The sequence below is a fragment of the Moschus berezovskii genome, chromosome 5 (assembly GCF_049115385.1).
Source record: "Moschus berezovskii isolate FMDL1 chromosome 5, NW_MosBer_1.0, whole genome shotgun sequence".
Taxonomy (NCBI): Eukaryota; Metazoa; Chordata; class Mammalia; order Artiodactyla; family Moschidae; genus Moschus; species Moschus berezovskii.
The window spans coordinates 114,168,194-114,189,722 of record NC_142464.1 but is presented as its reverse complement, the minus strand read 5'-3'; the positions used below and the strand labels follow the sequence as shown (position 1 = coordinate 114,189,722).

At 54.2% G+C, this 21,529-nt stretch overlaps 1 protein-coding gene across 1 annotated transcript in view; it reads left to right on the top strand.

Annotated features, from left to right (window-relative positions):
• The first annotated feature begins 5,904 nt into the window (after positions 1–5,904).
• The window catches only part of NSG1 (neuronal vesicle trafficking associated 1), a 33,068-nt gene continuing 17,443 nt past the window's right edge, over positions 5,905–21,529 (top strand). The window contains exons 1-3 of the mRNA XM_055434176.2: positions 5,905–6,201; positions 6,601–6,756; positions 11,122–11,238. Of these exons, the coding sequence (XP_055290151.1) occupies positions 6,628–6,756; positions 11,122–11,238 (246 nt within the window). The 5' untranslated portion in view covers positions 5,905–6,201; positions 6,601–6,627. The remainder of the gene's footprint in view (positions 6,202–6,600; positions 6,757–11,121; positions 11,239–21,529) is intronic.

The following is a 21,529-nucleotide window of genomic DNA, read 5'->3' as shown; positions in this document are numbered from 1 at the left end:
GGTGGCTCGCTAAAGGGATTGTTTGAAGAGGGATTGTCTGCAAAGGTGTGGCCGAGGTCTGGGGCCCAGAAGGTGTGGTCCAGTAGCCTGAGCCAAGGTTGGAGAGCACGAAGGCAGGGCAGGGGGTGGGGCTCCTCCTGAGTGACCTTCTTTTAGGGACAGGGACGCAGGATCCCATTGGTCAGAGGGCATGATGATGTCTGCAGTATTAGAGGATGGGACAGTGGGAACTGGTCTGGAGGGAAAAGGGCAGGGGGAGGGGTGCCCAGCACATCCCTGGGGGTGCCCCCAGTGCAGTGGGGGTGCCTGGGAGGTGAAGGGAAGGGATGGGGGAGGGAGTCCGCCTGTTCTGAGTTCACTGCCAGGGTTCCCAGGGAGGCTGAGCTGCTGAAAGCCCCAGGGACAGGTTCTACTTCTCTGAGAGGCTGGTGACAGTGCATGCGACTCCCCCTGGGCCTCAGCTTCCCTGGATGAAAAATGTAAAACCAGGGTGTGGAACTAGAGGATGATTCCACCTCTGAAAAGCCCTTGATCCTAAGCTGCATTGTCACTTGATCTGCATTTCCTCCCCAGGCAGGACTGTGGAGACGTGTGTTCCGAACTTGCTCCCCTCAACAACCACCCACCCTGGAGGTTCTTCTTAGAATGCGCTGCTCCCCTCCCCCAGCCCCTTACATGTGGAGGGTAAGGATGGGCGGGGTGGTGGGGATGGGGGTGCGGGGGGAGCATAGGATGATGTGGAGGTGCTGCTGCTCCTCCTTCCCCTCCCTCCCTGCAAACACGGAAAACCTTGTGGTGGGGGATGGAGGGGTCAGTGCATATTGCTTTAAGTCCCCTCTGCTAGACAGTGACAGGCCTTGTCCTCAATATCTTTCTACTCTACTGTCCTTGATTTCAGGGTTGGACAGGTTTGAACATTTGAAAGCAGCCTGGGTTGTGCAAACCATTGGAATTTGGAGCTACCAGCATTTCTTGGAGACAATTGAGTGAGTGGAAGTAGCTCAGTCGTGTCTGACTCTTTGCGACCCCATAGACTGTACAGTCCATGGAATTCTCCAGGCCAGAATACTGGTGTGGATAGCCTTTCCTGTCTCCAGGATATCTTCTCATCTCAGGGATCAGACCCAGGTGTCCCACATTGCAGGTGGAGTCTTTACCAGTCTAGCCACTGGGGTCTCCTGCATTGTAAGTGGATTCTTTACCAACTGAACTATCAGGAAAGCTGCAACAGAAAAAAAAATCAACTTCTGCTGACTTTATGCCTATCAGTCACCCAAAATTGCAATTCTCTGAAGGAAAATGAAAAAATTTGCGGGACTCAAGTAGGAAGCGTTTAAAAAATCGTATTTTCGGGACTTCCTTGGTGGTCCAGTGGTTAACACTCCATGCTTCCATTGCAGGGGGCATGTGTTCCATCCTTGGTTGGGGAATTGAGTTCCCTCATTCCACAAGGTGTGGCCAAAAAATTTAAAAAAAAATTAAATAATAAAACAAACAAACTTCTTTTCTTATATCCCAAATCAGGAAGCCTCTGTGATCACTCCTGTCATCTTAGATGCGGACACTGAGGATGGAGAGAATCGCTCCCCAGAGCGCTGCGTCCTTCTTGCTCACAGCCCCGCCAAGGTCAAGGACCTTAGAGCCAAAGGGAGGTGGATCGAAGAAACATTTGGGGAAGATCAGGAATTGTTGAGTGGTTCACTAAGGCTATACAGGCAACGACAAACAAACAACCCCCCAACTCTCCCCGGAGACTTCTAAACCCCCAAATACCATAGCTCTGTTTAAAATGTAACAGGTCACCTAATGACTCGGAGCCCCTTTAATCCTGTTTATTTAGTTTCTACAAGTTCAGAGAAAGAAACAAGAGTACCGCTCATTCATTTCTTAACCATTCACCGAGTCCCTAGTGTGTGCAGAGGGCTGGGGACTACAAAGGTGGATGAAACACTAAAATCATAAAAATGACCATGTTTATGATTTTGTCTACGCATCATGTATTTTAAAACAAGGTCTGGCATTTTCCAGAAATGAGCATTGGCGGCAGGGTTAAACCTAGGAAGCGGAATGTCTCAATGGTGCCACAGGCCAGCTTGCCTTCAGCTTGAATTAGACCGTGAATTTTCTCATGACACACTTGAGCTTGGCTTTACAAGCCTGACATCAGGATGTCAGAATCTACTGTGAATGTGGGATGAGTGGGTGCCTGCTTCATTTAGCATCTGGCTCCGCTGCAGTCACTGTGCGCCAGGCCTTGTGCTGGGCACGGGGGATGGAGAAATGAGAAACTGAGTTCTTTTGCAGGATTTGCTCCTCTGCTGGGGACCAGGCTGGTATGGGAAGCCAGCCCAGTGAGCCCAGGGCTTGCCCCGCATTTGCCCAGATCTCGGTGGCCTGGGACTAGGCATTTACTTCCCTGAGCTGCAAAGAGGCTCATCAGAACTCTGGAAGAGTCTTCTTAGTTATTCTGAGCCCACATCCTACACCCATGACAAGCCTCTGCCACCTCTGCCTGGCTCCAGCACATGCTACCAAGAACAGAGACCACTTACTGAGAGGTCAGCGCTGTAATAAGAGTCGAAGCAGTAGCTGGCTGCCCTGCCCCGTGGAAGGTGGGTGGGGTGGTAGTTACTGCAGTCACCTGCAGTGATGGGTCTGCCCCTAGAAGGGAACATAACCCTAGAAACGTCCCTGAAAGAGTCATTCGGAATCCTTGTCAGATATCCTGCGAGCCACCAGGAATTACAGACTGCTGGTGTGAGGATGAAACTGGGGTCCCAGGGAAGAACACGGTGTATTCCACACAGATTTCATTCTGTGTGGACTGTAAAAACACCTTAACTCCATTTGCCCTAAAACCACCAACACAGCGTCACTGATCCCAGGTCTGTAACTGTGACCTCTTCAACTGACTCTCTAGCCCAGACCCTGCCCCTCCCAGAAAGTATCTGCGACCCTGAGTTCCTCAATTCCATGCACCCCTGAAGGCTTGAAGCTTGTGGTTGGCTCCATGGTGTTCCCCTCAAACACGTCCAAATCTAACTCTCAGAACTTGCGGATCTTACCGTATAGGGCAAATGATGTGATTGAGGATTTTGCAAGAACATTAATTTGGATCATCCCAGTGGCCCCGAAATCCAATGGCAAGTGCCCTAGCAGGAGACACACACAGGAGAGGAAGGGGTGGGGCGACCATGGAGGTGGAGACTGCGGCCACAGGTCAAGAAACGGGGCCACCAGAGCTGGCAGGGGCAGAAGAGATTTCCCCCACAACTTCTGCAGGGAGAGTGGCTGGCTGACACCTTGATGCTGGACCCTGGCCTCCAGAGCTGTGAGACCAAACATTTCTGCTGTTTTGAGCCTCCCAGTCTGGGGTAATTCATTACAGCAGCCCCGGGAACTGATGCCTGCACCTCCACTCCTACTTGTGAGGCCTTCCGCCCCCCTCCAGGATTTCAAATGTTGCCCACAGTCTCTTGCGCCCTCCCCCTGGCAGAGGACGTGGTTGCTTACTCCCATGGGCGCTCTGCTCTGTCCAAAGGCTGTCCATTTCATTTCCCTCATCTGTCAGCTGCTGACGGGTGGGCTGTGTGTTCTGTGCACTGCCCTGCCCATGTGTATGCCCTTCGCAGGGTCTGGTATGGCCTGCTAGTGCTAAGTTGCTTCAGTCATGTCCGACTCTTTGCAACCCCATGGACTGTAGCCTTCCAGGTTTCTCCATCCGTGGGAGTTTTTCAGGCAAGCGTACTGGAGTGGGTTGCTATGCCCTCCTCCAAGGGGTCCTCCCCACCCAGGGATGGAACCTGCGTCTATTACGTCTGCAGCATTAGCAGGTTCTTTACCACTAGTACCACCTGGGAAGCCCTGGGCACCCAACAAAAAGCCCACAGAACGAAACTGCAGCGATCTAATGACTGGCACCAGCCAAAATCCTCAGCAAAACGAGAAAGCAAGCAAACGCACGGCGACTGTCCACTGCTGTCTCTGGGACAACCACGAGTTCCTATCTCTGTCCTTCACAGGTGACAGAGCCTTGAGGGGGCTTTCGTCACACGGGGTGCAGGAGGCCCACCCTGCAGCTCCCTGTGTGGGATTCTGACTGGTGTGTGTGCCTATGTGTGCGTGTTGGCGTCTGTAAAATGCTGGTACCTAAGATAGTCAGACATGACTGAGCGACTTCACTTTCACTTTTCATTTTCATGCATTGGAGAAGGAAATGGCAACCCACTCCAGTGTTCTTGCCTGGAGATTCCCAGGGACAGGGAGCCTGGTGGGCTGCCATCTATGGGGTCGCACAGAGTCGGACATGACTGAAGCGACTTAGCAGCAGCAGCAAGATGGGGCAAAGCGATTCCCTTGCTTAAACCCACAGAGTTTCTCATGATCTGTAAGCTTCATCTGCACCTAAACCAGGACCCGAGCACATTCTAGCCACTCTTCCTGACCTGCTGCAGGAGGTAACAAAGTGTCAGGAAGGAGGCTGCCCGGGTTCCACGGAAGAACCTGGACCACACACAGATGCCTTATTGGAGTGCCAGTCCTGCGTTCAAAGGCCCTTTGCTGGAAGGATGCTAAGGTCAGGCCCCCCACAGCCAGTGACAGGGGCCAGCACCTGGGACACCTGCCCCCCACCCGCCGGAGTCTGCCCAGGGGTATTGTGCGCCAAGAGCCTGGGCCCTTTCAGGCTGCACTGTGGTCAAAGGCCCACTTGGACCCTGGTGAGGACTTGGAGCCATGTAAGAGGTACCTCATTTGCTGGTACCCTCCTGGGATTCTGGAACCAAGGTGCCCATGGCCAGGTTCCTAGACTGAGCCGGTGGCTCAAGGCTTGGCAAGCAGTGGCTGCTCCTATTCTAGAGGTAGACTGGGGGCCAGGCTGATTTGCAGGCAGCTGATGGAAAACGCTGGGCTTCAGGCCACCAGTCAAGCAAAGCAGAAGCAGGCAAAGTGTGTTAAGGTAACACTTTAGGTAACACCTACTCTGGGTCCTAGCGGGGCCCCAGCAGGACACAGGGGCCTGGGAAGAGTCCATTTTTCCTTGAGCCCCCTTCCTCGGCTCCAGGTCTTGCTCCCACACCCCCTTAATTTCTCTCTGGGGAAGTCCTAAAGCCAGGGTTGGTTGGAAGTCTGTAAAATGGGAGCCCTAGTCTGGGCAGCTGCGACAGTGGCCCCGCGGCTGAGAGGGTGGGCCAACGGATCAGGTTAGAAACCCCCTCCTTCTTTCCAGGACAACCCCTTTCTGCGCCCTGGAGGCGTGAGGCTGAGCTGCCTGTGGCGTCCCGAGCTTTCTCTTCGGATCGGGACCAGAGAAACCCTCCGACGCGGCACGCAGCGCGCTCTCTTTGCCCTGAATTTCGTTCCTTCCAGCTACCCTGGGCGTCCCCCCAAATCCGGGCCCCCTACCCGGCTCTGGAGATCACCCCCCAATTCCTGAACCTCAGAAAAAACTCCCCCCGCCCCGCACTCCCGCCTCGATTCCTGTCCGTGCCTCCTTCCACCAGGGACACGCCCTCTCCCGCACCCAGCCACGCACACCAACCGGCCGCTAGCTTCTCTGCCGCCCTCTACCGCCTCCTGGAACCCTCCCCGTCGGACCCTTCCCCATTCTTCGGGGCTCCCAGATCGGCTCAACTGTAAGGTGGGAGTGGTTGGGGGTGCACCTTTTCCCCTACTTTTGGGGACTGCTCCATCCTTAGCATCGCCGCCCCCCCGCGCCCCGCTCAGGCTTCCAATTGCCTCGCAGCCCCGGCCGCCGCCCGGGGATTGCGCAGCCCGCACCTCTCTTGGCCGCCCGCCCCCTTCCCCATCCCCGGCTTCCAGCCCCGTGGGCGCCCTCCCGCCGCTCCGAGCCTCCCATCCGGGGCGCGATCCCGCGCCTCCCCTGTCCCCCGCCCCCAGGTCCCGGCGATCGCGGGGTCCCCCGGGGAGCGCCCTCCACTGCGCCCGACCCGCGCTCCTTTGTGCGGCCGCTGCGCGCGCTGCGTCAAGGCTGCCGCCGCCACACGCGCGCACTCACCGCGCTCAATTAACCCCCGGGAGCGGCAGGAAGGGAGGCGGCGAGCGGGAGGAGGGAGCCCAATCGCGCGGTGCCCCCGCCCCGGCCCCGCGCGGCGCCGCCTCCGCCATTGCTGCGAGCAGGAGCGGGCGACGCGGAGGCTCGGAGCGCGGCCGGAGCCCAGACCTGCCGGAGCCGGGCGTGGGGTGAGTGCCGGCCGGAGGGACCGCGGGGCGCCCGGGCTGGACCCTCCCGCCCGGGAGCCGGGTCCAGGGCCGCGCATCCGCCCTAGGTGGGAGGGACGAGGGCGGGGGTCCCCGGACCGGTCTCCGGCTCAGCTGCGCCAGGACCGGGGTCGCGTCTAGACCTCGCGGGCAGGGGCGGCGCCCCTTCCCGGCTGCTGTGCGCCCCTGCACTCGGCGCTTTTGTCCAGCCGGTGGGAGTCCGTAAATACACCGCGCCCGCCCCTCACCCCTAGAGCCGCGACCTCTGCATCCTCACGACCCCTCCCCAGAGACCAGGCGGGGGGCCGGAGAGCTCGCCGACGCCCGGGACAGCGGGTGGGTCCGGCTCGCGGTGACTGTCGCCCGGCCCTCGCTCCGCAGGCTGGCAGCCTCGGGTCTCCCGGAACCATGGTGAAGTTGGGGAACAATTTCGCGGAGAAGGGCACCAAGCAGCCGCTGCTGGAGGATGGCTTCGACACCATCCCCCTGATGACGCCCCTCGATGTCAATCAGCTGCAGTTCCCGCCCCCGGATAAGGTGAGAGGCACCCCCCCCAACCCCGGCACCCCGCACGGCCGGGTGCGCACCCCCAAATCTCGGGTGGCGGCCGAAACAAAAGGATCGCGCCGCGTGTGCGCTGGGGACGGGCTTGGGCGGGGTGGCGGACGCGCCTCAGGGGACCACGTACCCGCGAGGGATTCTGGAGCGGGCGGTCTGCGCCCCCCATCACCCCACCCTCCGCGCCCCGCCTTCGATGACAGCTTCGTGCTGACACAGGAACTGCGCGGTCCGGGAAAGATCCTTTCTTAATTTAAGTGGGACCCTGCCCTGAGAGAGGTGCCTGAGCTCTCCGCCGCCAGCCCAGCTCTGCGCCTGCCTGCCACGGGGTGCCAGGGGCTCTGCTTTGGGGGTGAGCCCAGGAGCGGCTCGGCTGCCCCTCGCTCCTTCTCGGGTGGTGCAGTTTCCGATTTGCCCCTTTGCGGTGGGGAGACCCCTCTCCTTGGCCAGACGGGCCCTCCCCGGGGGCCTCCTCCTCTGCCCCCGCGCCGACACACCCGCGGTAGCTGCGGCGGGATGCGCGCTCCTTCGCCGCCACCTCTCTTTGTTCCTTTTGTGAAAATCTGCAAATAAGCTGAACACTCGCGCCCCTCAGTGTTAGTCTAACTGGGGACAGCCATTCATCGTCCTCTCCTGGAAGTGGGATTTTTGTGTGTGTGCTGAATTTAAAGAATCCCCTCTTTTCTTAAATATAGCCTGCAATCGAGTGCTTTCTGTCCGTTAAGAGCAGTCTTTTCAAGCGTTAACGCTTAGAAAACGTTTAAAAGCCTAGACAACTGTATCCTGAAACGGAGATCTAAAATTGGGCACTCGCATCCTTTCTGCCCGCCTTGCTGCTCTTTAAAAGTCACCCCAGCCACCAGGAAGCTCTCTCTCTTCCCCGAAGTGTGCAGGCAGTTGTTGTTTCATTGAACGCCTGGCAGGGCGGTTCTACTCAGGACTTGTCCTTTATTCCAGCCTGCTGGCGATGATGGGTGACGGAGCAGGGGTGGGGATGGGGGAATATCCCTGCCATGGATCCATCCCCTCTGGAGGATTCCTTTATTCACATGGTGGGCCCTTTGATAGGCTTACTCAGCTCCTCAAAGTGGTTCTGATCCCCCAACTCTGTGTTTGGGTAGGTAGGCAGGGGAGCAGGGGCCGGAGGGAGGCTGAAACAAGTGTTTCATTTCGAGGAAAAGGATCAGCTGATCTCGCCTGCACACCTGGACATGTGGAGCCACTCTGGGGCATTGATGGTCCAAAAGAGGCTGTGAGGGAGGGGCAGGGCTGCCTGAGGCCTTTTCTCCCACCTCCCTTTTGCCGTGTAGATTTCAGACTTGCCGGGTTAACACAGCCTGGTGGCACCATCCCCACCTTCCCCTCCTGCCTCAGCCCAGGAGCCATGGCAGCCTGTGCCAGGAACACTGCGTGCCTGGGTAGCACCGCTGTCAGGTGCTTCCCTCCACTCAGCCTCCTCTTGCGTCCTAAGTCTGTTCCATTTTGGAAACGTCTGGCACACAGTTGGCTTATAGCAGGGAGGAGGTTTCAGGCAGTATGAAGTCTTGGGCCATCCAGGAGTAGCCTTGTTGTTGAGTCACTCAGTCGTGTCCGACTCTTTGTGACCCCTTGGACTGCAGCACGCCAGGCTTCCCTGTCCCTCACTATCTCCAGGAGTTTGCTCAATCTCATGTCCATCGAGTTGGGAATGCCATCCAACCATCTCATCCTCTGCCACCCCTGTCTCCTCCTGCCCTCAATCTTTCCTAACATCAGGGTCTTTTCCAGTGTGTTGGCTCTTGGCATCAGGTGGCCAAAGTATTGGAGTAACCTAGGCTGCTCTGAAAGATGATGAATCTCCCATCCCTGTGATGTTCCCAGTTAGGGATTCTAACAGGAAGTGATGGTTGGGCCAGAATATTTCTAAGGTCACAGATGAAGAAACCGAGTCTCCAGGAGTTTACAGGACATGCCCAAGGTCACTCAGCTGAAGGCCACCACCCTCCAGGATGTGAAACTCCGGCAAGACCTCTTGCTCTGCCCTCTTGGAGCCAGACCGTGCTCACGTAGGATGTCTCTTAACCCAAGCAGTGGCACTGTGTTACTCCCAGCCCAGGTTCAGGGAGGTGATGTCACCCATCCCAGAGGACATGTGTCTGAGGGCAGATGGTGCAGATAGGGTTGTCAATGGACTGTGTGCTGAGTGCCGAGGTTCTGGAGATGCGACAGTGCGGGTAGTCACAGAGCTGGCAGCCGCGTCAGGGCCAGTCTCCACTGACGTGTGATGAATGCTTATTATGTACCAAGCCCTTGTCTGTGTGGTTTACAGCTTTCACTTCCTTTTGTGTTGCTGACATTAGACGGGAACCACCACTGTTGCCCCATTTTACAGATGTGGACGTGGAGGCACAGAGAGTAAGGAACTTGCCTGAGGTCAGCCTTGTAGTGGCAGAGGCAGACTGAATCTGGGCCGACGGGCTACTGAGTAGGTCCCCACCGGGCTGAGGGTCCCATGGATTCCCTCCTTCTCGCAGTAGCCCAACCAGATGGGCCTTGCTCCCATTTCACAGGCCAGGACACTGAGGTTCCAAGTGGCCATGGGTGTGCTCAAGGTCACACAGCTCGTCAGGTACAGTTGGGGTTCGAGGATGGCAGGGTTAGGCTCTAGTGCTGCCCTTGAGATGGGTGCCCCTGGACTGGGCACGCAGGCTGGCAGGCTGGGCAGAGGAGAGCTGCATGCAACGAAGGGAGGGGGGAGGGGCCAAGGGTGTGCTTCCAAGCGATGTGGCCCTTGGATCGGTTTTTCAGTGTCACGAGGCGTGAGCCAATTTCTCCCTGAGGCTGGGTCCACTGTCACAGCTCAGTGTGGGATCCCTGCAGGCTGCTGAGTCCTTGTTCTGCCCTGGGTCCCAGCATCATGCAAGGCGGTATGTCCCACCCAGTGAAGGGTGCTGCCACCTGGGTGAGGAAGCGGGTTGGTGGTGGGGGGCTGGTCCTCTCCAGTCCAACAGCCACTTCCTGGCTCCTGCTCTGGGGTGGGGGTGGGCATTTGGGGATTAGAGACGTGTAGCTTCTGGATACCTCTCCACCTCACCAAGTGGGAACAGAGAAGGAAACAATCCTAGAAACAGGGTATGAGGGGGGCAGTAAAGAGGCAGAGAGGCTGCGGGTGGAGACTGCAAGGCTGGGTTAGGGTTCATCGGAAGCTGGTGGGGCTGAATGGAACAGGTTTGCCCTGGGCAAAGGCAGAGCAGGTTTCCTGGTTGGAAAAACATCTCCTGCTTCACAGTGGAGAGTGGAAGGGTAACAAGCCAGGAGACCCTTTAAGTGGTAAAGAACCTGCTGGCCGAGGCAGGAGGCGTAAGAGACATGGGTTCGATCCCTGGGTTGGGAAGATCCCCTGGAGTAGGAAGTGGTCAACCCACTCCAGTATTCTTGCCTGGAGAATCCCATGGACAGAGGAACTTGGCGGGCTACAGTCCATGGGGTCGCAAAGAGTCAAACACAGCTGAAGCGATTGAGCACGCAGAGACAGGGAAGAGAGGAGGATGGTGGGGGTGAGACAGAGAGACTCCCCAAAAGTGACTTGCTTGAAGGCTGATTTCCTGCTCCTTCGTAACCTGGAGGGAAATAGTGCACTTGGATCCTCTCATTTTACCCCTGGCAGCATACAAAAAATAAATGTATCCTTCCTTCCCAGCACCCAGACCATGAAGCCCTGGGCAGTGATGAGTCCTTTCAGTCTCTCAGTCGTGTCTGACTCTTTGCGACACGACTGAGAACATCACCAACTCCCAGAACTTGCTCAAACCCATGCCCATTGAGTCGGTAATTACCATCCAACCATCCCATCCTCTGTCGTCCCCTTCCCCTCCTGCCTTCAGTCTTTCCCAGCATCAGGGTCGTTCAGTGAGTCAGTTCTTCTCATCAGGTGGCCAAAGTATTGGCGTTTCAGCTTCAGCATCAGTCCTTCCAATGGATATTCAGGACTCATTTCCTTTAGGATGGACTGGTTGGATCTCCTTGCAGTCCAAGGGACTCTCAAGAGTCTTCTCCAGCAGCACAGTGAAGGGAGCACCAGATAAGGAGGCGGGAGCCCCAGGCGCTGGGGGAGCACTGCACTAGGAGTCTGGGGCCCTGCTGACCCCTAATGGGCCTGCTGCCTATTAGCTCCGTGGCCTTGGCTTCGGAACTTCACTCCTCTGCCTCTCTGCTGTCCTATTTCCCTCCTGGTGCTGCTCTCAGGATTATCAGTGGGTAACTTCTCTGCTAGTCTAGGCACAGGGGAGAGTTGCAATAAGTGGTGACTGTGTTGGAATGCATGTGGCCCTCCTCCTGACTGTTTGCTTCTGTTTCCTGAACAAGGTGGTTGTGAAAACTAAGACTGAATATGAGCCTGACCGCAAGAAGGGCAGAGTGCGTCCTCCCAAGATAGCAGAGTTCACGGTCAGCGTCAGCGAGGGCGCCACCGAGAGGCTCAAGGTGAGTGGCCCTGCAGCCGGGCGAGATGCCGGCCGCCTCACCTGAGAGCTGGGCCTAGGGCGGGCCCATGGGCGCCGGACGCGGTCTGCGGGGTGGCGGGGCAGATGAGACGGGCTGACTCTGGGTATGCAAAACTGACCTTGTGCACTTTAAAATTTCTTCTTTCTTTCCTTTACCTTCGGAAAATGATCAGTATTACCAAGTTTTAATCATAGGGACAACCCACTCCTCAACTTTCTTTTAGACAGAGGTATATATGGCTTCCTGGGTCGTTCAAACAGTGAAGAATCTGCCTGCAATGCGAGAGGCCTAGGTTCGATCAGTGAGTCTGGAAGATCCCCTGGAGAAGGGAATGGCAACCCACTCCATGGACAAAGAATTCCATGGACAGAGGAGCCTGGCGGGCTACAGTCCATGGGGTCACAAAGAATTGGACACGACTGAGCAGCTAATACTTTATAAACAGTAAAATCTTTACCTTAAGTGCAGAAAAGGGGCAAACAATAACAAAAAGGCAACCATTGCCCTTAGTTGGTGCAAGACCCAGTCTGAGCCTTTGCATTGCAGACTCATCTAAGCATCCCTCTCCAGGGGGTCAGTACTTTCCAGGTAACCTGTTTTGCAGATGGGGAAGTTGAGGCACAGGGCGGTCACAGCTGTCCCTGGTAGGGCCAGGAGTCAGAGGTGGTCCACTCTGGAGCCCTTGTGTTCATGTTCCACCTGTCACCATCCTTGACAGGATGCGGAGGTGTGGAGCCTGGCCAGCTCTGTACATAGGTTGCTGGATGTGCTCACTTTGGGGAAAGAGACTTTGCTCCAGACCACTCTTTAGGGAGAGACAGGTTACTGAAAGGGTCAGGGTTCCAGCCAAGCCTGGGGACAAAGCCTTCTCCACTGAGTCTGTATAGCCTCTGAGGGTGGAAGCAGCTGTGATGATTGAGGAACAAGTTAGGATATTGATATTCTGGAAACTTTGTTTCTTTGGCAAACATGAAAGATGGTAAAATGGAGGCCCTCACCTAGATTCAAAGGAATGATTTAGGAGACATAAGACATAAGTCATCCAGGCCCTGAAGGGTGGCCTTGACTGGCCACCCTGGTTGTCACCCGCATGGATGTGTGAGCAATGTCTTTATGCTGGGTGCATAGACACGTGCCCACCCCCTGCGCTGCAGTTTCCAAAGCCCCTCTGCATATTGCATCCTGTTCTCTCTGTCAACCCCGTGAACTGGTTAAGAGACGAAAGTCAGCCCCAAAGGAGTGAGTGGCTCTGTGGGGTGATTGGGTATGCCAGAACATAATCTGGCTTTAAGTCCTTCTTCCCATCCCTTGGTGCTGCCTTCCTGGGCTGGAGGAAGACCATCCAGGGGCTTGCCTGAAAACCGTGCAGCAGGTCCCATCAGAGTCGCTGTGTCTTTTGTGTCTGTAGGGGTGTTTACTGTGTCAGCTCATCTAATCCTCCTATCAACCTTCCTGGAGAAGCAAGTACTATTAATGCAATTCATTTTACAGATGGAGAAGTTGAGGCACAGACAGGCCTGCGTCAGTGTTTCTGCTGGTGTCCAGGAGGGTATACAGGTGGAGATGCTCTTCTGGCAGTTCCTGGCTTGGTGGTTCATCTGTATTGCGAGGTTCATGGGGGACCAGGTCAGACTGACCTAAGGTCACCATCTCGCTCCTGCTCTGGCCAGCTGCTTGGTGTGTGCCTCTTCTGGGGCTACTCGCTCATCCCATCCTGTCCATACCTGGGGCTCAGCCCCTGGCTGAGGCAGAGGTGACCTCATTTTCAAGGTCATGATAACCATCACCATCTGGATCTCTGAGCATGGCTGGGTATGTTATCTCTGCTTTGAACCCTGCCTCTGCTGGCCCTGGCATTTTGTGTCCCTACAAGGCAGTACGCTTTGTGGCCCTTGAATGGCCATCCCTTCATCTGTAAGTTGCCTGCAGGCTCTGACCCCACCTCTGGGGTCCTTTGCTTGTGCTTTTCGCTCCCCTGATGCAGGTCCCCAGGTCCCTTATTTAAGGCGTGGATGACGCACCAGAGCCTCCAGGGCTCTCAGCCACAACTGGGCCTTTGTGTGGTTACCAGGCTCCAGTTGCCAAGAACCTGGGTCCAGAAGATCGGTGCTATCCCAGGGGGTGGGCTGTGGTGGCAGAGGTCCTGCCTTCTCTGCTCCCACCTCCCAGGGATGTCTTAAGAGATGTTGTCCACAGTTGGCGCTCACTGGATTTTTTTGCACTGCAGTGGCCTGTTTCCCCAGTTCTATGTGTAAACCAGGCATGTCTGTACACTTAGATTTGTGGCCTCCCTGTGATTTCACGGCCATCCTGAAGGGAGCATCATAGCCCCTTTTGCAGCTGAAGCTGTTGAGTCCCAGGAGGTCACGGGGGGCTGGGGTCCTCCTCATGACTCTCTGCCTCTGAGTCCAACGCCCTTCCATCACCCCTCCTGCCACACACACTGCTCCGTGGGCCCCGCTTCCAATTTCTAGGCCCGGTTCCCCTGTCTTCCAGTGCCAGCTCAGATATCACCTCTGCCGTGAAGCCTCCCAGGATTAACCTCACCCTCCCAGTGGTTCCACTGCCCTTTTTAACGAGGCAATGACAGCCTCTCACAGTAATGGAGTGCTCCCAGGAGCCAGACTCTGGGTCAGGCTCGTTATGTTTATGATCTCATTTTATACTCAGAAACCTCAGGGGGCAGGCACTATTATTATCTGCGTTTTGCAGTTGAGGGGGAATCGAGGTAGAAATCTTGAACCTGAGCAGCCTCTTCATGGCTGTAACACCTGAGGTCCAGGTGGCTTCTCCTGCAGGACACATTTGCGCAGGATGCTCTGAGCCCTAGGTGACCCATGTGCTGCTGGACCGACTCGCTTCTAAGAAGCCTTTTCCTTTGTTGATTCAGAACCCTTCCCAGTGCCTGCTGCCCTGTGGCCTCTGTCCGAACACCAGTCACCCTCCTTTCCAGCCGCCTTCGGATATGGGGTTGCCCATGTACTTTGAGTCCTCCCCATGTGAGCCTCGAATTTCAGCTTTTTATGTTGCGGTACCTTTCCCTGGCCCACGCTTCTCTTTGGGTGTGAGGCCTGTGACCTGGTGCCCCAGTGAGTGGGGTGAGTCTGCCCAGTGGGGTGACCTTGCTAATAATAAGCAAAGGCCCCTTGACCTGAGTTGGTGACCAGGGGGAGGTAGCCGGTGGGTAGTGCCCCCAAGCCACTGTCAGGCAGAGTGAAGGTGCGCTGGGTGCAGACAGAACTTTCCAGCCCCTCTGTGTCAGGCAGGAGAGGAGCTCCCCGATGCCTTCTGTCTGGTGCTAGACACACACAGTGACAGCTCCATAAGTCGGGGTGACAGACCAGGCTGCCGGCCCTGAGTGATGGAGACTCGGCGAAATTTCCAGGAACCCTGGCTTGTTGGGTACATTTGATGGTAGCCCCTCTCTGGGCCAGGTGGGGGTGTAAGTTCTTTATAGGTGATCATACAATCAGCAGGTGACACGCCCAGAGTCCCACAGTCAGTGTGAAACGACCTGGCCAGCTTGACCCGGAGTCCTGTGGTCCCAATTCGCTCAGTTGAATGACCTGTATCGTGCACACTGCCTGCTTTTGCTCCCAAACAGGAAGCAGGGGTAGCCGGTCCCCTGCCCGCCTGCCGTGGGGGTCTGGGTGTGGAATGTAGCCTCCAGGTGTGGCCTGGGGCCACCTGTATTGAAATCACCTGAGGTTTGATTGTAGCAGTGGGACCTTGGACCCTGGGGTATTGTAACAACCTCTCCAGATGATTCTTTTGGGTTCATGACCTTTTGTGGGTGGGGCTGCATTCTAGCATGCAGGCAGGGTAGGCTCAGGAAAGATGCTGAGGGTTTTAGTCCTTCTAGAATGTTCTCTCGGCCTTTTATCCTGCCCATTTATGTTTCTCGCATCTCTGAATGCATGCAGACAGTGAGGCGTGCTTCTCTGGAGGGTGGCGTCAGCTGGCTGAGGGCAGGGGGCTTTCTTTTGGAAAACTGGGTTGCATGTGGGCAGCAGAGAAGAGGACCTGCACGCCACCCCCTCCTTGATGGTCAGTCACGGCTCTCCTGGGACAGAGCATCTTCCTCGTCCTGCTGGTGAATGGGCAGCTTCCATGTGGCTCCCCAGCCCAGTCATCTCTTCATTCTTTCCAGCCCCGTGTGTGAAGGGCCAGAATGAAACCATGCCTTTCTGCTGTCGAAGCAACAAGTAAATAACATGGCCCTCTTTTGTCTGTAACTTGTGTAGTTCAGGAGCGGGAGGCCGCTGCTCTGAGCCTCATCTTTATATACCTTTGGATGGCATCCTCAAGACGAGATGTCTTTTTGGATGTTGCTTTATGATTATCACCCGGGGATTAATCTCTTGGCTAGGAGGTTGCTAGGCTGGTTGCTAGGTAACCACTGGCTGGGGAGAGGGTTTTCTGAGGCTCTTCCACACAGGGATTGCTGGATGAGCCACCCAGCGGTGGCCCAAAGTCTAGGCTTCCGAAGAGGTTGGTGTCAACAAGGAAAGCAGTCGCTTAATTAATTGGAGGTGTGTTTATGCCGAGAATAAACATGGGCCTGAGATGTTTCTCAAATGAACTAAACCTAAACACTGTTTTAATTGCGCGGTCCTGCTCACCCATGCAGAGCAGCGTGTCATGGTGTTGTGTGGGATTCTGGAGGGTGGAGGGGCCATAATGAGGCAGATTAAAGGAAGGTTTCTGCTTGCGACTGGAGGGCTGTTGACGCCTCTGACATCCACACACGTTCTCCTTGCAAGTTCAGGGTTCGGGTGGACAGGCTGCACCCCGGCCCTGCTGCCATGTTGCCTTTGGGCCTTTAAGAGATTCCAAGGTCAGCCTCGCCCAGATGGCGCAGGGCTGGGAGAATGTCCTGGGAGGAGAGACTGGATTTGTTTGTATGGGCCCTGTGTGCTGCACTGGGGTTCCCTTTGCCTTCTGTCCACAATTGAATCTGTGGTTAGGGACTTCCCTGGTGGTCCAGTGGTTAAGACTCTGCACTCCCAAATGCAGGGGCAGTGGGAGGGTGGGCAGTTAGATCCCTGGTTTGGGAAATAAGATCCTGCATGCCACACGGCGTGGCGTGGCCAAAACACACACAAAGCAAACCAAATGAATCTGTGGGTGGTTTGTATCTTTTCTCACATCCTTAATGACCTTGAGCTTCCTGTGCTGTCAGTCTGTTTTTCCACCCTCTCCAATAATCCCCTGGTGTGTTTCAGGATGCATTTGTTAAATATTTATGAACGGCGACACTGTTTCCTTGGCACTCACTGATGGGGACGGGCTTCACAAGGTGGCACTGGGGATCCTAGAAATACAACAGCTTCAGCACCCTGTCACCTTTAGCAGAGCGTCACGTGGGGTTCCCCGACCCTGTTTTGCGGTTTCCTGGCCCAGCTGTACAGTGGGGGCTTCATGCAGAATGGAATAATTAAGTTGATTGAGTCATCTGGGGGGTGTGTCTGTGTGTTCACTTTGTGTGGGTTACCTAAAATATTTAAGTGCTGTAAACGCTTGGAGATGTCAGGATTCATCTTATGTTTCCAAGATCTTTTTTTTTTTTTTTTAACGGCATTAGTCAGCTGAAAAGCACATTTCTCTGCCCCCCTTCCCAGCCCCAAGGGTGGGAGGGCAGAGACAGCAGAGCAAGAATGACCCAGCTACCATCGACCCGGTGCTACCTGCCTGCGCTCTTACTGTCTTGAAGGTTGATCTTCTGTCCTGGTTTTGAAGGGGAATTAAGGTCAGAGAGGAACCCTGCCCAAGGTCAGCCAGCTAATTGGGAGGTAGCAGTAGGATTCAGACCCACGTCCACCTGGCACGGAGCCTGCCAAATTCTGTTTTCCATACCAGCAGCCGTGTGGGGTTCATGGGGTGACTCTGGCCTGCTGCAGATGCCCTAGTTCCCACCCCAGTTGAGCAGCAACCCCTGGGAGGGCCCCCAGCAGGAGAGGAGACCCCAGCCAGAAAGAGCAGGTGGGAACACAGCGAATTCAAATGCCCTTCAGGCTCCTCGCCTGTGAAACAGGGTGAACTGCCAGCTCCCAGCTCATGGTGAACATTTAGAGAATTGGTACAGGGGCCAGGGCCTTGTGTATAGTGTGGCTGTATTATTAATGGCCCAGAGTGGGACACTTTTGAGGGTGGCAGTAGGCCCTGTGCATTTGGGATGCTGGGGCAGGAACCGTTGTCAGTACTGTCCCGAGCAGGTTGGGCATATGGTCCTCTCATAAATGCCTAATAAAGTTCACCCTGAGGCCCATAGCCTATTTGCTGTCCAATCCTGGCTGTTCTTTCCAGAACACACCCCTGGAACCCCTCTGGTCTCTGGGATAAGGCTGCTCTGCTTGGGGTTCCCGTCTGTCCCTCTAGGACCCCTGCCATAGCCTGGCCCCCTGTCTCTGCCTCCCCCCTCCCCACCTTTATTTGGAGCAAACTATGTTGGAAGGACTGATGCTGAAGCTGAAATTCCACTACTTTGGCCACCTAATGTGAAGAACTGACTCACTGGAAAAGACCCTGATGCTGGGAAAGATTGAAGGCAGGAGGAGAAGGGGACGACAGAGGATGAGATGGTTGGATGGCATCACTGACTCGATGGACATGAGTTTGAGCAAGTTCCGGGAGTTGGTGATGGACAGGGAAGCCTGGCGTGCTGCAGTCCACGGGGTCGCAAAGGACAGGACTGAGCGACTGAACTGAACTGATGCATAATATAAAATTTACAATTTTAAAGTGTTCAATTTAGTGACATTTATTACATTCACAGTGTTGTCCAACCATCACCACTATCTACTTTCAGAACATCTTCAGTCACCTCCAGAGAAGACGCCATACCCATTAGCAGTTCCCCATACCCATTGGCAGGGGGAATCAGCAGTTCCCCCTGCCCTTAGCTCTAAACAGTCACTCATTTCTTTTCTGTCTCTGTGGATATTCTGGACACTTCATAGACATGGAATCATACAATATGTGGTCCACATTGTGTTTATCTCTTCATCTGTTGATGGGTATTTTGTTGCTCCCGCCCTTTAGTTAAGTGTGAATAGTGCTGGAATGAACATTCGTGTACAAGTTGCTATTTGGGCACCTGTTTTTCGTTCTCTTGGGTTTGTACCCAGGAGTGGAATTGCTGGTTCATGTGTTGATTTTTTGTTTAACATACTGAGGAACTGCTGTTTTCCACAGTAGCTGCACCGTTTTACATTCCCGCCAGCAATGTGCAAGGTTTCCACTTTATATCCTCACCAACAATCGTTACTTATTTTTATTGTAGCCATTATAGTAGGTGTGAGGTGGTGTCTCATCGTGGCTTTGGTTTACATTTCCTCATGAAGGATAACGATGTTGAATATCTCTTCCTGTGCCTGTTAGCTATTTGTTTATCTTCTTCGGAGCGATGTCTGTTCAAGTCCTTTTCCATTTTTAATTGGGTTGTTTGTCTTTCTGCTGTTGAGTTGTAAGAGTTTTTATATATACTTTGGATACTAGGTCCTTACCAGATGTATCATTTGCAGATATTTTCTACCATTTTGTGGGTCGTCTCATCATTTTCTTGCTTGAGTTCTTTAATGCACACAATTTTAAAATTTCAGTCAAGTACAGATTATTTTTGTTGGTTGTGCTTTTGGTGTTATATCTAAGACAACATTGCCAAATCCAGGGTCAGAAAGATTTACCTCTTATGTTTTCTTTTAAGAATTTTATGGCTTTAGCTTTTATATTTAGGTTTTTATTCCATATTGAATTAGTTTTTGTACATGGTGTGAGGTGAGGGTCCAACTTGATTCTTCCATGTGCGGGTAGCTAGTTGTCCTGACACCATTTACTGAAGAGACTCTTCTTGCCCCATTAAGTGGTCTTGGCACCCTTAGTGAAAAGTCAGTTGACCATGAACATGTGGTTATAGATCTGGACTCCTCCATTCTATGCCATTGATTTATAGAGCTATTCTTATGCTAGTCCCACACTGTTTTGCTTACTGTAGCTTTGTAGTACATTTTGAAATTGGGAAGCTTGAGTCCTCCAACTTATTCTTCATTTTAAAGATTGTTTTGGCTATTCACAAACCCTTGCAATTTCCATTTCTATGGAAAAAAATCTGTTGGGATTTTGATAGGGATTGTATTGAGTGTAGATCCGTCTGGGAAGGATTCCCATCTTAGCAGTGTTGTCTTCCCATCCGTGGTGTCACTCCATTTATGCGGGTCTCACTTTAATTTCTTTCAGCAGCGTGTTATATAGTCTTCAGACACATTCTTTCACTTTGTACAATCAGCTGCAGAAGTGGAAGTCACACTTGTGACTCACCGGCACGAATACCAGGTGTTCTATGTATCACACTGCAAGAGACATTGAGACTGCGGGAAGTGTTTCGTCTCATCATTCCTTTGAAGTCATAGTATTGTAAGGGCTTGTTGTTTGATGTATTAATGAGGAAGCATGTATATATTATATCACAAATCTACATTTTTGCAATATTTTCATATTAGTATTTCAATATCCTTGGTTTTCTTTCTTGTGTATCATGTCCTAGGCATTTTTAAGCATGAGTCTGAGGACTGATAGGCTCATGTGACTGCCAGGGGCATAGACGTAATGGAAACCCTGCATCAGGCTCTTCCCTGACCCCTACTGCTCCCACATGCTGTCCCTTAAAGCCACTGCCCGCATCAGGGGGGTGAGGGCCGCCATGGGGGGGCATCTGGCAGAGGACACGTGCAACCACGTACAGTAGCTATAATTTCATCCCACTGTCTCCTGCTTTCGAGCTTTTATTGACAGCTGCACAAAAGTGATGTCAGTTTACGGAACATGTAGAATCTGCTCTAACACACACACACACAGGTGGAAACTAATGGCAAACATCTGTCCTTCAGGCAGCTGGTGACACCTCCCAGAGCTGTGAGAAATGCTAATTCGGGGTATAATAGAGGGGCAGCCACCTCCTGGAATCCCGCAGTACCCAGGATCCATCTAGGTTTTCTCCTCTTGGTATGACGGGCTTCCCAGGTGATAAGGAACCTGCCCGCCAACGCAGGAGACATAAGAGATGTGAATTTCAATCCCTGGGTTGGGAAGATCCCCTGGAGGAGGGCATAGCCACCCACTTCAGCATTCTTGCCTAGAGAATCCCATGGACAGAGGAGCCTTGCAGGCTGCAGTCCATAGGGTGCAAAGAGTCGGATGCAACTGAGCGACTTGGCACGCACGCACTCTTGGTATGACACACGGGGTCCTTTGTCACCCAGCCCGTGGCCCCTCTCCTGCAGGACATGTGATGCTGCTGCGACAACAGCTGAACTCGCTGTGTCCTGGGGCCTCCGGGCTTTGGCACAACCTCTCTTTCCCTCTGACAATAACACCCTTTGCTGAGTTTTCCTTGGTCAGCTCCCTGTCCTTCAAGACTAGACCCCTCTCCTGGACATCTCCCCTGCGTGAGTGTCTCTGCTCCTACCTTTCCCCTCCTGGTTCTTACCCTGCGCTGTAATGAGTTAACACCACTGTGCAGAGACCAGGGCTGACCCTGCTGGCCAAGGTCACTCCAAGGTGGCCACTGTCAGGTCTCCCGGGAAGATCCGCCAGCCACTGGGGAAGCTGATGACCAAGGAAGGCAGGGTCATGGGGTCCAAGGTGCTTTTCTACCTTAAAACAAAAGCCTTATGATTGCCGTGGACCAAGATGAATATAATCCAGGCTGGATTCATTATTGTTTATTCATTATTTTTTATTTTCTATTTTTTTTTTAAAACAAAAGTTAAAACCATTTTCTGGGGTTACTAAAAGCATCGTGGGCCCTAGCATTGGGTTTGTGCACCCGATAAAGTCATCGGCCCTGAAAGTAAGGCCCTGTCTCTGAGGAAACACCCTTCCACCATCCAAGGGACTCCTTGGCCTCCATCCCTGGCCTCCAGGCCTGCAGCCCACCCCAGCGAGGACAGCGTGGGCCCTGCCCATCCACCCAGGTCCCAGAGCTGCCTGGGATCCTGCCTTCTTCCCAGGCACCATCATTTCTGTAGTAAAACCCAGGCCGACGGTGCCTCCACAGGCTGCATTCATGTTCTGTTTGATGTGTCGACACCCTGGCTCGGCTCCAGGTCCCAAGGGTTGCCCCTGTGACTCCTCCCTGGGGGACGAGCCACCTGCACCTGCTCACTCATCGTTCGCTGAGTTTGGGAGGCTCCTCTGTCTGCCTGGTGTGTGGGTTTCAGCCTTCCCTGCAGGGGCTCGGTCTGTGGAAGTGGACGGGCTTGACAGGAGGTGA